The following is a 15,309-nucleotide window of genomic DNA, read 5'->3' as shown; positions in this document are numbered from 1 at the left end:
AATGAGAGATTATTTTATATATATATATATTATATAATACACCGCATGACAATTAGCATACAATATAAGCTGTCCCTATTTACTTAGAGCATGTCAAGTAACAGACTTGAAAGTGTTGGGGTTTGTCTCTTGGAGACTGATGACTGCAGACAACTTGCTATTAGATGACAAATCTCTGCAAGTCACAGCTTACAGAAAGGACCACAGCTTCGGTTTTACATTTCATGCATTTGACCAGTATCTTGCTACATACATGCATCATTATGTGATCACTGCATGTAGAATCCTCTATGCTTCACATATTCATTCCTCGCTCCAAGTTATACCCGGGCAATCGCTGACCTTTTGTGTATGTGTGTGCGTGAGCGTGTGCATGCATGCGTCAGTGTGTGTATGCATAGATTTGCATTTACAGGATGTCATGTAGTTACCATCCTTCACTTCTAGTATGTGTCTGGCTCCCCCCACCCCATCATGTTATGGCTTTTGGTGCATTTTAGTGTCAAGTAATATTCCATTGTTTGTACATGACACTGTTGATTTTACTTTCTTCCCCATAATGAACATCTTGATTATTTCTGATTTTTGGTGATTGAATAAAGTTATTATGGACATTATCAGTATCAGCAAAGCAAACAGACGAAAAGATGATAAACCTCTACTCAGCTTGTATTATGACTCTCATACAGCAGGGGGCGCAAGGCTATTGGTGTCTGTCAGGTAGACTTGCAAGGGATATCTAAGCACTTACACCTATCCTGTCTTTTCTCTAGGATAAAAATTTGACAGTTGGTTGTTATTTTAATGTAAAAAGAATGTCCTTTCTCAAATTGATGTATTTTTCAGCCATGTCAATTTTTCCCAGGTAGCAGGGATAAAGGGAATGTTCTTGGCTAACAAGAAGATTGAAAACCAAGTGAAGACTTTCATCACTTACAACAAAGGCAGAGACTGGCGTTTGCTGCAGGCTCCAGATGCAGATCTAAGAGGGGACCCTGTGCACTGTTTACTGGTGAGTCCTGTGGGCTGAAGCAGCATGCCACACATGGTGAAGGGTTGGAGTTGGTGTCCAACAAGATGCTGAAGATACTTTGGGGACTTCTGTTCAATTGATGAAAAAGATGGGCAGAATACAAAGAAAAGAACAGTTAGGCCTATCATTTTTGATGGTCAAATAAATGAGAACATGTCCCAGACTTTTGCTCTACTTCAAAATTCTTGCTCTAGCCTGAATCATTTCTGTTTGTCTGGTGTTTTGGGTGGTGGTGATGGGATTTTCTGTTTTATTTATGTGCTAAATTGTTATCTCTACTACTGATTTGTAACCCAAGCCCTCCATCTCATGTGTGGACGATTATCTCTAGTTTTAGGGAAATATGATGTTTTTCATCTCTTGTGAGGCTGTTCCCTGAGCTCTCTTATAATTCAAGATAAATCACCAGTTACAGAGCTAATGTTACATACATTTATCTGTAGAATTGGTTGTAAACAGAGACTGTGCATTGGCTTCCCAGCCACCCTGGTCTGAATGATCATGCAGAAACTATATTAATTACAACACTGTTTGGCTGATGGCTCAAGCATATTCCTAACTAGCTCCTACAACTTAACCCATTTCTATGTATGACCTTGAGGTTGTGGCTTACCCGTAAATTTCCAGCATCTTTCTACTTCAGCAGCTACATGGTATCTGCCTGACTCCTTCTTCTTTCTCCCTGCATTCAGTTTAGTTTTCCCCACCTAGCTATATTCTGCCCTGCTATAGGCCAAAGCAGCTTTTTTATTATTAACCAATGATAATAAAATATATTCATAGCATACAGAGGAGAATCCCACATCCATTGGTGAAGTGAATTCAGATTGTCTTAGTGTATTTTCCTGTAGACACATTTTACCTCATTTTGAAAGAAGTTTTTGACTCAACCCTTTGTTGAGCCAGTGGTCTAAGTCAATGGTTTAATCAATGGTTTAAGCATGCATTTCCTTCCTCTACATATTCTTATCAGTTTATCTGCTTTAGTCTATAATGTCTGGCCTTGTAAAAATCTGTGATATGTATGGAAAAATGTAGCTTAGCACTTGTTTTGCTGTGTAATGCTTTACTGGGACACAGTCACACTTACATGGTTATTTTCTTGTCCATGGCCATTTTCACTTTATGAAGGTAGAATCAGCAGCCATGTGCATTCAAAGCATGTCTAAGATATTTATATTATTACCCTTGAAAGGAAAGTTTGCATATCCATATCATTACTTTAAATCATGGCTTTCTTTCATTGACTTTTCTTTATCAGATATGTCAGCAAAAAATTATTTATATATTAAAAGATAGGATGTATCCTAGAGAAAGATGAAAGACAGTGTTATGAAGGAGTTTTCAGCTTACTTGACTGAGTGATACTAGATTTATAAACAAAGCATTTCTTAGTTGCATCATAGTGGCTCTGATGGCCATGATATGCTCAGCACATCAGTGGATACCTAGTGAATAGAGAAACAGAGGAGGAAGAGATATATTTTCAATCAAAGTATATTTTAATACATCTAATGTTCTTTAAAACATCTCTGAAGTTATTTTAAAGATCACACAAAGGAGCTATCAGTGTGGAGGTGATCACGTAGTTTTATAGTAAGGTCTTAAGATGTGGCTAGATGCATATGTGTATCTTTTCAAATCTATTTCATTTATATGTGCATCTATTATTGATCTCACTATTCATAACACTGACTTTGATGTAATCTTTACTCTGCTTCATTTATCCCACAACTCTGGGGCAGTCACTTTTCAGGTTCATCTCACATAGCAGTAGGTAGGTCAACATCTTTCTCAAAAGGATGATACAGTTTGACCTTATTAATTGTAACAGACATTTATGTCATCACTGTGCATCAGCAAAGCAGTCTTAAATTTCAACTCCTACTCAAACACCATCATTATTACCAGCAACCTACTGGGAGAAAAATAGCCCGTTGTGATGGAGAGTTCACAGTCCAGTGATCGACTAGGTAAATGCTATAGGTATCTATTGGATATCTATATTAGTCAAGGTATGGGTCAGTGCTATTAAAATGTATTAGCTTCCTATCCAGCTACTCCAGGTTAAGGAACTATGATGTTCAAATATACTAGCACCTTAATAACTTCTTTCACACATACCACATAACTTGAAGATCAATACCTATGAGAAAGACTATTAACCATCTCACATAGGCAGCTTTGTCTCTCCTCTGTGGCATCATAAAGGGACTAATGAAAGTGGCTCTTCTTAGCAAGATACTGAGCAAGGCACGGTTCTCCAAACTCCAACCCAGAATTGTGAAGCTGTATTATTATATTTCCAAAATAGAGATACAGTATTGACCCTTTGCCCATTACCATGGGACTATTAATCCAAGTGTAACCACTTATTGGTTGGTGCTCAGTAAAAATCTTCTATTGGCCACACTCTCTTCTCATTTCCACCTGGCAATTCATCCTTCACACAGTAGCCCATTTTTAAAAAAGTCAATTCTATTGAGGTAAAGTGTCCATAAAAAGCATCAGTGACGGACAAATGTATATGCCATGTGATTTCCATCACCTTCAAAATTTCACTTGTGTTCTGCAGTTAGAAGCACACTTATGGCCCTAGATTACTACTACATCTCTTGCATATTATCTTGCCTACTAGATTTCTCATTTATCCATTTTTATAAAATAGTATCATATGAAAGTTTAAATGTGCATCATTTTCTTAAGATTTCTGTTGACTTTCTAGTTCAAGTACAATAAATCCAATATTTTATCAAAGCATGTATGATGGCCTATTACCTGGCCTCTGTCTGTTCCTTTTAGTTAAACCCTACCCATTCCCTCCAACCTTCCTCACCCACAAGTCATTATGGAGAAAAAAGAGTTCACTTCTTTTCACATTATGAACTTACTGTGTTCATGTATGTCTTGCCATGGGATTGCCTATTATTTCTTTTAAAGGATACCATTTTCAAAATAGGCCTTTTCTTTGCATTCAGATCCTTGCTTCTTAGTTTCGTGAGGATCCAATTATGTCAAAACTGTTTATTTTATTCTTTTTCTTTATAAGATTTATTATCTAAAATCAGTACATTTATATGCTGATTTTCTTTCCCATCTTCCTCTATTAAATGTCTACTCCAAGAATACAAAAACTATGACCATCTTTATGTCAATTTCAAAAATTTGTATCAAGAATCATGCAAACTTGAGTCTTGGAGGATTCAATATATATAGTATGTTTGTGTGTTTTGTGTGGTAAATGTAATCACCCCATTGAAAGGTGTTTGACTTTCAGATTTGATTTTAACCGAAGCTGTGCCATTCTTGTCAGTTACACTGAAGACATCGCTGTAACATCCTCATGAATTCAAATTGACCCCAATGTTGACAAAATTAAGAGGCTAATGAGATTAAGAACACATGAATTATTGGGATGCAGATGGTTTGGATCCAGGAGTCTTTGGGCCTTCCTCCTTTATTATTCTTGTTACTCAAAGTAGTTTAACGTAAACTTTTAAAAACCAGGAAACAGAGTAAAGAAGGGAAGCTGACAAAGGAAATAGGAAAGAGAGGTGAAATCAGTTTAAAAAATCATCCCAAAGGCACAAAATAGGAGAGAAAAATCTTTGAACTACAGGACACCTCAACTGAAAAGAAAAAGAAAGAAAAAAAAGCTTCTAAGGCTTGGGAGGCAGTGGCAGTGGAGATAAAAAAAGTGATTTTAGATTGTAGTACTTGGACAGTGGCAGTGTCACTCAAAGCAGAGACCAGTGATTAGAGAAGAGACTTTCCAGCGGGGCTGTTACAAGTCCTGAATTACAGCCCCAAATGGAATGTCCCTGGCAAGATGCATTCTATAGAATAAGACATCCAGAGTAATTTGGGGCTGTTTTTTTAGGACTTTCAGACTGATTGCCCAGAGACACAGCTGAGATTTCTTTCTTCTGAAGACTGCATTGAACAATTAGATAGGGTATCGCAAGTCACAGTCATCTTCCACCAAAGCCTGAGACTCGGGCTCTCAGAGGCAGTGTGGGGGCACAGTCGAGACTGTGACAAATGCTTGGCCTTTGGGGAAAAGCACAGGGTTCTGTGCAGAGAGACCCTGACTTCTTTGTAATCATTTCACTTTTTTAAAAAAGAATTTCAATCTGGAGCCAAGAGGGAGTGCTGTGAGAGATTCCTGTGGACTAGAGGACACCATTGTGTTGAACTGAAGTGGTACTGGATGTCCCACATTTAAATAACTCCTCTGAGGGCATCCTTCTTCTTTGTGATTGAATCATTACTAAATACATAATGAATTATTTGCTATAATTTAGAATAAGAAATATACAAAATAATGTGTGCTTGGGGAAGTGTTTGAGAATGCTATTTGGGGACTTAGAATGCCTATTGAAAGTTCTGACCTGTGTTTATGGTATAACCTTCACATTAGTAGCTATGGGGATGAGTTGCCATGAGTGTAAGATATAAAAGCTGTTATTACAGAGGGTGGAAGGGGAAAAGTAGACTTTTGGACTGGTTCTTTATTAAATCAACCCTAATAGTTTTTATAAGTTCATATCTTTATTGGACAAGTGTCTTTTAGCACCAGGTGATTCCCCATTGTACTTGAAACACAGAAGATAATTAATGGACCACTGAAAAACTGTGATAAGTATAGTAAGCAGCAACCAAATGACAAATATGATTTGCTACTAACCTATGAGATGTAAGTAGTGGTGTTCTCGATGTCAAAAAGCAAAATATCTCTTAACAGAGGATATTCTATGAAACAAAACAAACAAACAAAAAAACAAGGAAGTTCTATAAAGGGGAAGATTGAATCAAAGGATGCCTAAACAGGGGCTACAACTGAGACCAAGACTCAGAAAAGCAAAGACTAAAAATAAACAAACAAACAAACAAAATAATGTGTGGGTACAGTGTTTCAGTTAGACAGGAGGATTGAATGCTAAGTATCCAAGTTGAAGAAACAATGTGTTAATTTAGTCCCTCTGAGTATTTATGGAACACATACACTTGTCAAAATAATTTTGTTAGATAAAAGAAAAGATCAGCATGTTAATTGAAGCCTTGTTGAGCTTGACAAAGGTGCCGTTGAAGATCTGTCGAAGACGGAGAAGCTGCAACACCTTGCGCACCTTTGGGCTCACACCATTGATACCTCGGATTCTGATGACGAAGGCCAGCTTCGGTTCTGCGGGCACATAGAAGTTTCCAGCTTTCCTTGCCATCCTGGCCATGCGAATCTCCGTCCAGTACATCTGCCTATACTCCTTATGATAGTGCTTTGCCTTCTCATAGATGAGCTTCCTGTGGGCCCTTCGCAGCGACTTCAGGGCAATCTTCTTCCGAAGGCGCTTCACCTTCAACTCTGCGAAATTCCTTCACTTTTTCTTCAGCGTTTCTGGCACAGAAGGAACCTTCCTTTTCTTCAGGGTTCCTGGTGCAGCAGGAACCTTCTTTTTCTTCTGGGTTCCCGGTGCAGCAGGAACCTTTTTCTTCTCCGGCACAGCCTCCATGCTGAGGATTGTGGAACCATACATTGCATGGGGGTACCCCAATCTGAAGTCAGTAAATGAGCTCATCTACAAACGCGGCTATGGCAAAATTCATAAGAAGAGAATTGCCTTGACAGATAATTCCTTGATTGCTCGATCTCTTGGTAAATACGGCATCATCTGCATGGAGGATCTAATTCATGAGATCTATACAGTTGGAAAACGCTTCAAGGAAGCGAATAACTTCCTGTGGCCCTTCAAATTATCTTCTCCACGAGGTGGAATGAAGAAGAAGACAACTCATTTTGTGGAAGGTGGAGATGCTGGCAATAGGGAAGACCAGATAAACAGGTTTATTAGACGGATGAACTAAGGTGTTGCCCATGGTATTTTTGTAATCTGGTCAGTTAATAAAACAGTCACAGCTTGGCAAACAAACAAAAAAAAAAAAAAAAAGAAAAGATCAGGGTAGGAAAGAAAGGTAATTTGATCTGGAGGTAATGCTAATGGGTTTGGGAACTCCCTAAAATCAGATGGAACTCTGCACATGCCTTTCTTCTGTTTCTATGGCCTTCTGTGAGCTTCTGATTCTCAAGATACCTTGTGCCTCAGTAGGATAACATTAGAGACTAAGAAACCAGTATCTCAGAGCCACTAGAAAGATTCATAATATACCATGGCTGGTGAGTAGATGAAGGACACAAAGGGCAGTTTCTGACTGTGGATGCTGGTGACCCATCTTCGGTAAGCCAGCTGCTAGAACACGGTTGGTATCAGTGCACATTCTCATCTTTGCTTTGTACAGAAGGAAGGGAAACATCCCATTCTTTGTTGTGTTGGAGATGACCCTGAAGAGATCACTGCAGCTGTAAGAGGCAGCATAATGTAGGTCCTCTACTCCTATTTGCCCATGAGCAAAATAAAGACATTTTAAATAAATAAAGGCAAAAAGAAAGGGGGAAAAAGAAACACTAAGTGCCTCTTCCTGGCCAAAATGCACATAAGAATTCAAAAGCCGTTTTCTATGTCCTCCAAACTCAGAACAGCGTGATGGTCCTTACAATAAGCCCGACAGTGGTTTGTCATGGAATAACTTTTGACACAAAAGGTTAACTAAAGTACAGCCACTTTATCTTGATTTTCTTGAGACATTGGAGTCAGCCATATAAATTGTTGATAAAGAAAATGAAAGAAACAGAAAAATATGGCCTAGAAAATTCTCTAAGTACCAGCTGGGGGCAATCCAAGACTATGAATGTGAGAGAGGAGGCCAAGTCAGTGAGATCATTTGTAAACCTCACTGCAGCATGAACTGGTGCCTTTGCTTCTCAAATTAATGCCTTGGCTCTCTGAAAGCCAGGGCCAGAGAGCAGGTCTGAGATAGCTGATTGAAATGCCCTCATCTCTTTGTTATCGCACGTTTCCCTACCAAATAATTACTGGCTCAGATGCCAACTGAGCCTCATAATCTTTCAACTGCTGCAAGTGACAGGCTAAAGACTGTGACCTGGACACTCCCTTGTACATGAATCTAGTGCTCTGTTAAGTGATTTAAATGGCACTCCATGAAATCTCTCTGTCAAGAGATAATACCCAGGCTATATGGCACTCCTTGGAATACTATAAATATGGTGACATTATTACTCAGATTGATTTATACTCAGGTCTATGCTTTTATCTTGTTCTCAGTAAAACAATAATATCTTCCATGTAACAAAAGGCACCCTTGCTTAGTGTTTGTTCTAAGCCTTTTAGTATCCTTTCAAAATTATATGCAAGATTCCACATGAGATGCAATGTAGAACCTGATTTGTTTTTATTTCTAGATTGTCTGAGAAAGATAAAATTATACCATACCTGAAATAGACCATTCAGGATTACTCAGAGTAAAATAAATGTTGGTAAATCAGACAAAAGGAAATATGTATGCTACATGTGATGGGAAAGTTTCCCCAGTGTGATGGCTCCATTCTTCCTGTTGTAGCATGTCTAGGTGCCCACAACATTGCCCTTAGTTCCTGTCCTTTTCCGGATGGGCATAAAGAAGCCTAGTATTTGGTTCCTTCTCTTTCAGAGCTGTGTGTTCCTTTTCAGAATGTTATGAGCACGAAACTCTCCTTGAAACTTTGCATAGAGTTTTCATGCAGAACCAGAAATTCATTGTTCCTTAAGGGCTGTACTTTCTGTGCTGTTAGTGAGGATTCTGCTACACTATTGTGATCTGTGATTTCATTTTGCAGTGTTTGGCTGCTTTTATTCCTGAGTTCCATTTTTTGCTTTGTCATTTACTCCATTCTCTATAAATTTAATCATTGCATTCCAGAATTTCCCTGAATATTTTCTGACTGAGACTTACAGAGAAGAATAAAAGTTTTAACTGGTGATTCCCAAAACTCAATTCAATAAGATTAGGAAGCAATCTTCCTGAGAGATGAAAGGAAACTGGGGTTCAAACATAGCTTGTTTTTTTTTGTTTTTTTTCGAGACAGGGTTACCCTGTAGTTTCTAGAGCCTGTCCTGGAACTAACTCTTGTAGACCAGGCTGGCCTCGAACTCAGAGATCCGCCTGCCTCTGCCTCCCGAGTGCTGGGATTAAAGGCATGCGCCACTGCCGCCCTGCACAAGCTTGTGTTTTTGACAGTTCAGTTGGACTACTATCAACAAAATTCATATAAGAAGTACTATCCACTTTTGAAAAACTATTGATTTCTTAATCAGAGAATTTGACCAAGGCCTCTAAGCACACATAAACAATTGCCTAAAATTTTCACTTAAAATTTATTGCTACTGCATTTTGTCTATAAAAATGATTTTTGTAATGAGCAAAACCAAAATGGGGATAAAAGAAGGGATAAAGATGATTAAAGTGTGTTGTGTACATGTCAGTGATGAAACTCATTAGTTTGTATAATTAATACACATTCATTAAAAAAAGGATCAGAATCTGGTGACGACACTCTGTCATTTGTTTGCAGATGTTAGGGCAGTTTCACGCCTCATACAGAATTTTCTATGCTGAGACCATGTTCTGTGGCATTCAGTGGCTGAGATGCCAACTGATTTCCCAAGTCCTCCTAGGTCAACTCATTCCCATTTCTTAGCATCATGTTCCATTGTTCCTTTAGTCTTTCCTGGCTACATACTATGATAGTCTATCAATTCCCCTGTTGTTTTTTGTTATTGGTGTTATTCATATCCCAAATGTTCTCTCAAATACCTTGGTCCTATCACCTTCCCATCCTCCCTCAGGTTATACTTTCTCTTGGGAGTCAGTCTTAACACCAAACTGGCCCTTGTCTCTTCACCATCTATTGTTTTATATTGTTTTGTTTTTATATTTATTGGGAGCACGAAAATAATTTGTTTTAACCCAGTGACCAATAAAAAGATCTCAAAAAAAGTCTGTAATGGCAGAAATCAAATTTTGATCCATAATTATTTAATGAGTTCTGACTAGCCTTTTACAGTTGTTAGAAAGTTTATCATGCTAAATATAATTAGGTAAATTAGGACTGTTTGGGCGGTGTTTTCTTTATACCCACCTAAAAGCTGTCATAACTTGGTTGACAATGGACATTTGAGAACACAACAGTGATGAGTTGGTGGGTGGATGAGTGCAATGGGTAGATGAAGATTTCACAGATGGAAGACAGACGGGATAAGTAGCTAGATGGATAGATAGACAGACAGAATAGATGTTCTGAATCTAGGTCTTTTAGCTTATTTTGTTTTGTGTCTACTTTAAAAAACCGAGATAGGGTCTCTCTAGGAATCCCTGGAACTAGGTTGACCCTTCCTGGCTGTAGAATCTATGTTTCAAGTGGCCATGTTGATTTTGTGCATATATGACATTCAGTTCTCTTCTTTCTAGCCTTATTGCTCATTACACCTTCATCTCAAGGTCTCTGAGAATCCCTACACCTCTGGAATCATTGCCAGCAGGGACACAGCCCCAAGTATTATAGTTGCTTCAGGTAAGATGCGTGAATGCTTTGCTTACTATTGTATATGTGTTTATTTTAAGAAACTAGACATCTGTGGTTGGAATTTCATGAGCAAGATAAAATTAGTTTTGAAAGCCAGCTAAACCATTGACCTGAAGCAAGTTTACTGAAAATCCTTGCTTAGACAGAAAGTTTATAGTTGAAATCCATCTAGGCAGTGCAGACTGCTGATGTGATCTGTTCTTGACTCTTTCAGAATCTTTCTCCCACTAATGGCCTAGCTCTCTTTCTAGGTAATATAGGTTCTGAACTGTCAGACAGCGACATCAGCATGTTTGTCTCTTCAGACGCAGGGAACACTTGGAGGCAGGTAAGAAAATACCCTTTGTCTAGGTTGGCCTGCTCAAGTTATAAGTCATAGTTCAAGTTATTTCAAATCTAGAAACCTAAAGACATCATTGTACATACATTCTGACATGAATAATGTATTTTCTTTTCTCATTTTAATGCAAGTTAAAAATGAACTAAACCAAATTTATAGAGGTTGATGTTTTCATCCTTTGATAAAGATATTTCATATCACGGGTCCATACCTAAATGCATCTGAAATCAAGTTGGAAGGCATTTTTAGGCAAAAGAAAATGGAATCTCTGAGTCCATCATATAAGAAACTTGGATCCTTCAGAGTGGATTGCACATGTAAAACTTAGTTGCCTTTATAAATTCTCCTTGCCTCAAAGAGAAGCAAAAATAGGCATTACCCAGTTGGCATTCTGCATTGTTTAAATCTCATGTGTAAATGACAGAGTAATAACTCACAGACTACATATGGTCAATAAACACAAATGGAGCCACTTCAAACCAATGTGCTTAGCTTAGCTGCCTCCTACCTTTCTTCTGAATGAAAATTAGAAATTTGACAGCTTATAAAGCAGGCATTTAATGAGGTTTAGCTATCACAACAAGCCTAATGTATGACTGTTACACCTCAATAAATATGTTTTAATAAGCCTCTGGTGCTTAATTATCATACAATAACTAGCACTGTAAATTGAAATCTAATGCACAGGTAATCATACTTAACAACGGGCTTACTTAACTTGCAATTTCATGAAAGGAAAAAGAGGAAGAGGACCTGATGGCCAGTGTTCTTTCTTAGTTTTAATCCCTCACTGGTGTTGCATATTTTGATAAAAGAGGACAGAAAAAATTGGGGGGGTCTGAAAGAAGATGGACAACCTTAAGGAAATTTTGGGGGGAAGAGTGTCAGGATTCCATTTCTTTCTTCTGACACTAAACAAGACATAGAACTCTCTTCTGATATAGGCAGAGGTCATATATTATGCATAGAATTAATGAGACTGAAGAGTAGTTATGTGATTAAGTTCCTTTCTGCACTTTAGAGACCCAAAATTTGGTCCCCTAACTCCCACACCCAGAAATTCATGACCACTTTTAACTTCAGCTTCAAGGAGTTCAATACCTTTTTCTGGCCTCATGCATCTCTGTCCCTGTCTCTGTCTGTCTCTGTCTCTCTGTCTCTGTCTGTCTCTGTCTGTCTCTCTCTGTCTCTCTGTCTCTGTCTCTCTCTGTCTCTCTGTCTCTCTCTCTCTTTCCCGCTCTCTCTCTCTTTCTCTCTTGCACACACACACACACACACACACACACACACACACACACACACACACTGAAAAGATTAAAGAGAGAGATTATGTCACTAGTATAATTTCAGATGAGTCCATCATAACATTTTAACTGAGAACCCAGAAAGCTTTTTACATAGAAAAATTTAGAGATTCTTTTTGGAGTGTCTCCATTTGATTTTAGATTCGTTTTCCCATGTTTTATGAAAGACTCCATTTTAAATGTGACCAAAGTTAATGATTTTGTCTTGATTAGAGTTACTTGTCACTTGGAAGGATATCTATGAGTCAAATGAGAAAACATCTCTTTTGATCAAGTGTGGGAATTTGGAGATATTAGATAATTACATCTGAAAAGGTCAATGCAGCACAGTGAGCCTCGGCTTCACCCATTGTTGTTTGTGCATTCCCACTCTTCAAATCTTAGTATATGAATGAGAATGCTGTACTAAACTGTGGCCAAGGGTCTTTCCATCTAGATATGTACACTATTTATAGTTTCCCCGTGCTCTGACATCATCTTCAGAAATAGGAATTGATAAGTACAGTACGGTATAAGAGAATAAAAACATGAATAGATGTCGTTCATGCTTAAAATTTATTTTGTAGAACTATAAAATTATTTTATATAGTATCAGTGATAGATGTAGCCCATGTCGAGAAGCATTGTCTCTTCGCTTACATTTTCTCAAAGTTTAGGGAAACCTATTTCTGTGAGAGAGATTTTAATCTCCTGCCTAGATTGATTCTCCATGCCCTGGATACCAGGTGCAGATGTGATGCCCTGGGTACCAGGTGCAGATGTGATGCCCTGGGTACCAGGTGCAGATGTGATGCCCTGGGTACCAGGTGCAGATGTGATGCCATTGTGTGCCCTTGTATTCTTTTTGTCATCCAGATCTTTGAAGAAGAGCACAGCATTTTGTACTTAGATCAAGGTGGAGTCCTGGTTGCTATGAAACACACATCTCTCCCAATTCGTCACCTTTGGTAAGGCTACTGCTAGCACAGAAAAATGCATATGGCCATTTTATCCAGGCCAGCATTTGAATCGGCCATCACACTATGACTATGTTTGTTCTAACTGCCACATAATTTCATGTTTGTTCCACTGAAGTAAGATTGTGGCCTAAGACTTTGGAAAGGAGAAGTTGGGGGCAAACAGAAGGATAGGCAAGTGTTTCTGCTCCTACAAGAACAACTGCATTATGGTGTTCAAATGTGACAATGCATGCATCGGTTTCCTGGTTCCTCAGCGCCATCAGCTGGACAGCCTCATTCACACTCTCCCATAATTTCTCAGCAGAGGACAGTACTTGTAGTCACCCACCCTAGCAGCCTCTCATGAAGTTTAGTGTATGCACAGTTCTGTGCATCCCACATGGAGATTTGTAGTTCATGATTATTCTGCTCTTACACTGTTTGCCTGTGCTACTTCCTTAGTTCCCTTTAATGAGGTGACATTCCTCAAATATACCTGTGTCTTTTATTGATGAATGTCTACAGGGGTTTCCAACAGGTTTCCTTATTCATATTTGGAAGTGGTCCACTGCTTATTTTGCTTGTGAAAAATCAAAAACCTGATTTTCCTTCCATCTTTTATTATACTAATGACCTTAGGAGAAAACTTCAAAGGTTGGTCCTGAGGAAAGGCGTCTACAGAGAAAGACAGAGTAAAACACACCCTCTCATTCAGTTGTCTCAGTTAGTGCTCAGGCTTCTGTTACCAAATACCATAACTAGATAACTCATGAACAGGAGAAATTCATTTTCATAGTTTTGTGAGCTTGGAGTACAAGACACGAATGCTGGCCAAGTCCATTTCAGCTGAACAACCACTTTTAAATGACCAAGTAGTGCCTTGTTCCTGTGTTTCCACATGACAAAAAAATAAAAGACAGTCCAAGACATTATTTTAAGACAATACTTCCATTTATGAGGTGATGATGCATACTATAAAATAATCCCACATAGCTCAGAATTCAGTATAATAAAAGGTTATTTATTTAGGGGTATACTCACATATCAATGTCCTCTTACAAATAGGGAATAGGAACAAAATTTAGAAGCAGAGAGAGAAAGAATGGGTCTTATGTTGGCATTTATACTATAAGAGGCCACACCCAAGTGGACTGTTATTTTAAAGGCTACTGGCTGAAGGAGTTTCACAGCATCTCTCCCTTTTGTTTAAATAAAAGAGTTCTAAGCCTAATAAAAAACTATATACAATATGAGCAAATTTCAAGTATAAAAATTAGAATTAAAACCAACATAAACAATATCAAGCAAGAAACATATGATAAATGTTTCAATAATTATCTTATCCTAAAGATTCTCAGTCTTGTGTTAGAAATAGCTTGGCCAAGTCATGAGAGGAAAGTAATTATGACTATCTAATCCTCAACCCCATTGAAGACCTGAGAAAAGAAATAACATTACTTGAATAACAAGAAATGCAATCAAGCAACTTCCAAAATGTGCAATAAGTGATAGAAACAACAGGCTACATGGGCCTGTTGTCTTTGTCACCCAAAGTCTCATTTGCAGTGTTGTAGCAACCAGCTTTACCTAAGGCCTAGAGTAACTGACAGACCATTTTTGGAGGCAAAAAACATTTCAAAACCATCTTACCCTGTCTTGGCAAGGTTTGACAGTCTTTTTTCTTGTATCCTTCTTGTTTGTCCAAACACTGTGCATTTTGTCAGTGATCGAGGCATGAATAGTTCCTTGCCCAAAGGCCAGTTTTGTCAAGAAGAAAACAAGCTCCAAGTGGAGTGTCTTTGGTGCTCAACATTCCCTCAGAAATAGATCAGTGCTGCAAGAAACAATCGTGTCTCAGGTCAACAGAGCCTCAAATTATCTAAATGCCATATTCTACAGTTCTTTGAAGTGGTTGAAGATTACCTATCCAGACAGAATACAATCTCTATGTATCTAAAGAACCTGGTTAGTCTAACCATAAGTATGACAAACATGGATGACAATAGGCCTATAATACTTAATACATATATAGCTTAAAGACTAAGACTTCATATTAGAATATTAAAGTCTTTAAACAACTGTGCAGCAAATGAGGACAATGACCTCAAAATGTAAACAATGTATAAGTATCTTGATCAGAGGTAGAAATGTTCAGTGCAATATGATAAATACATCCTAAAATTGCATCAATATACAAAATATTTTAAGCAGAGGTAGAA

General features: G+C 38.1%; 1 protein-coding gene and 1 pseudogene across 5 annotated transcripts in view; one reads left to right on the top strand and one right to left on the bottom strand.

The window, feature by feature from the left end:
* Window positions 1–15,309, top strand: part of Sorcs1 (sortilin related VPS10 domain containing receptor 1) — a 504,706-nt gene that overhangs the window by 399,830 nt on the left and 89,567 nt on the right. For all 5 annotated transcript variants that reach the window (XM_038329254.1, XM_038329237.1, XM_038329246.1 and 2 more), the window contains exons 10-13: window positions 866–1,012; window positions 10,394–10,496; window positions 10,760–10,836; window positions 13,008–13,099. In XM_038329254.1, the coding sequence (XP_038185182.1) occupies window positions 866–1,012; window positions 10,394–10,496; window positions 10,760–10,836; window positions 13,008–13,099 (419 nt within the window). The remainder of the gene's footprint in view (window positions 1–865; window positions 1,013–10,393; window positions 10,497–10,759; window positions 10,837–13,007; window positions 13,100–15,309) is intronic.
* LOC119820303 lies at window positions 6,058–6,543 on the bottom strand (annotated as a pseudogene).

The sequence above is a fragment of the Arvicola amphibius genome, chromosome 1 (assembly GCF_903992535.2).
Source record: "Arvicola amphibius chromosome 1, mArvAmp1.2, whole genome shotgun sequence".
Lineage (NCBI taxonomy): Eukaryota > Metazoa > Chordata > Mammalia > Rodentia > Cricetidae > Arvicola > Arvicola amphibius.
This window is presented reverse-complemented; position numbering and strand designations above follow the sequence as displayed.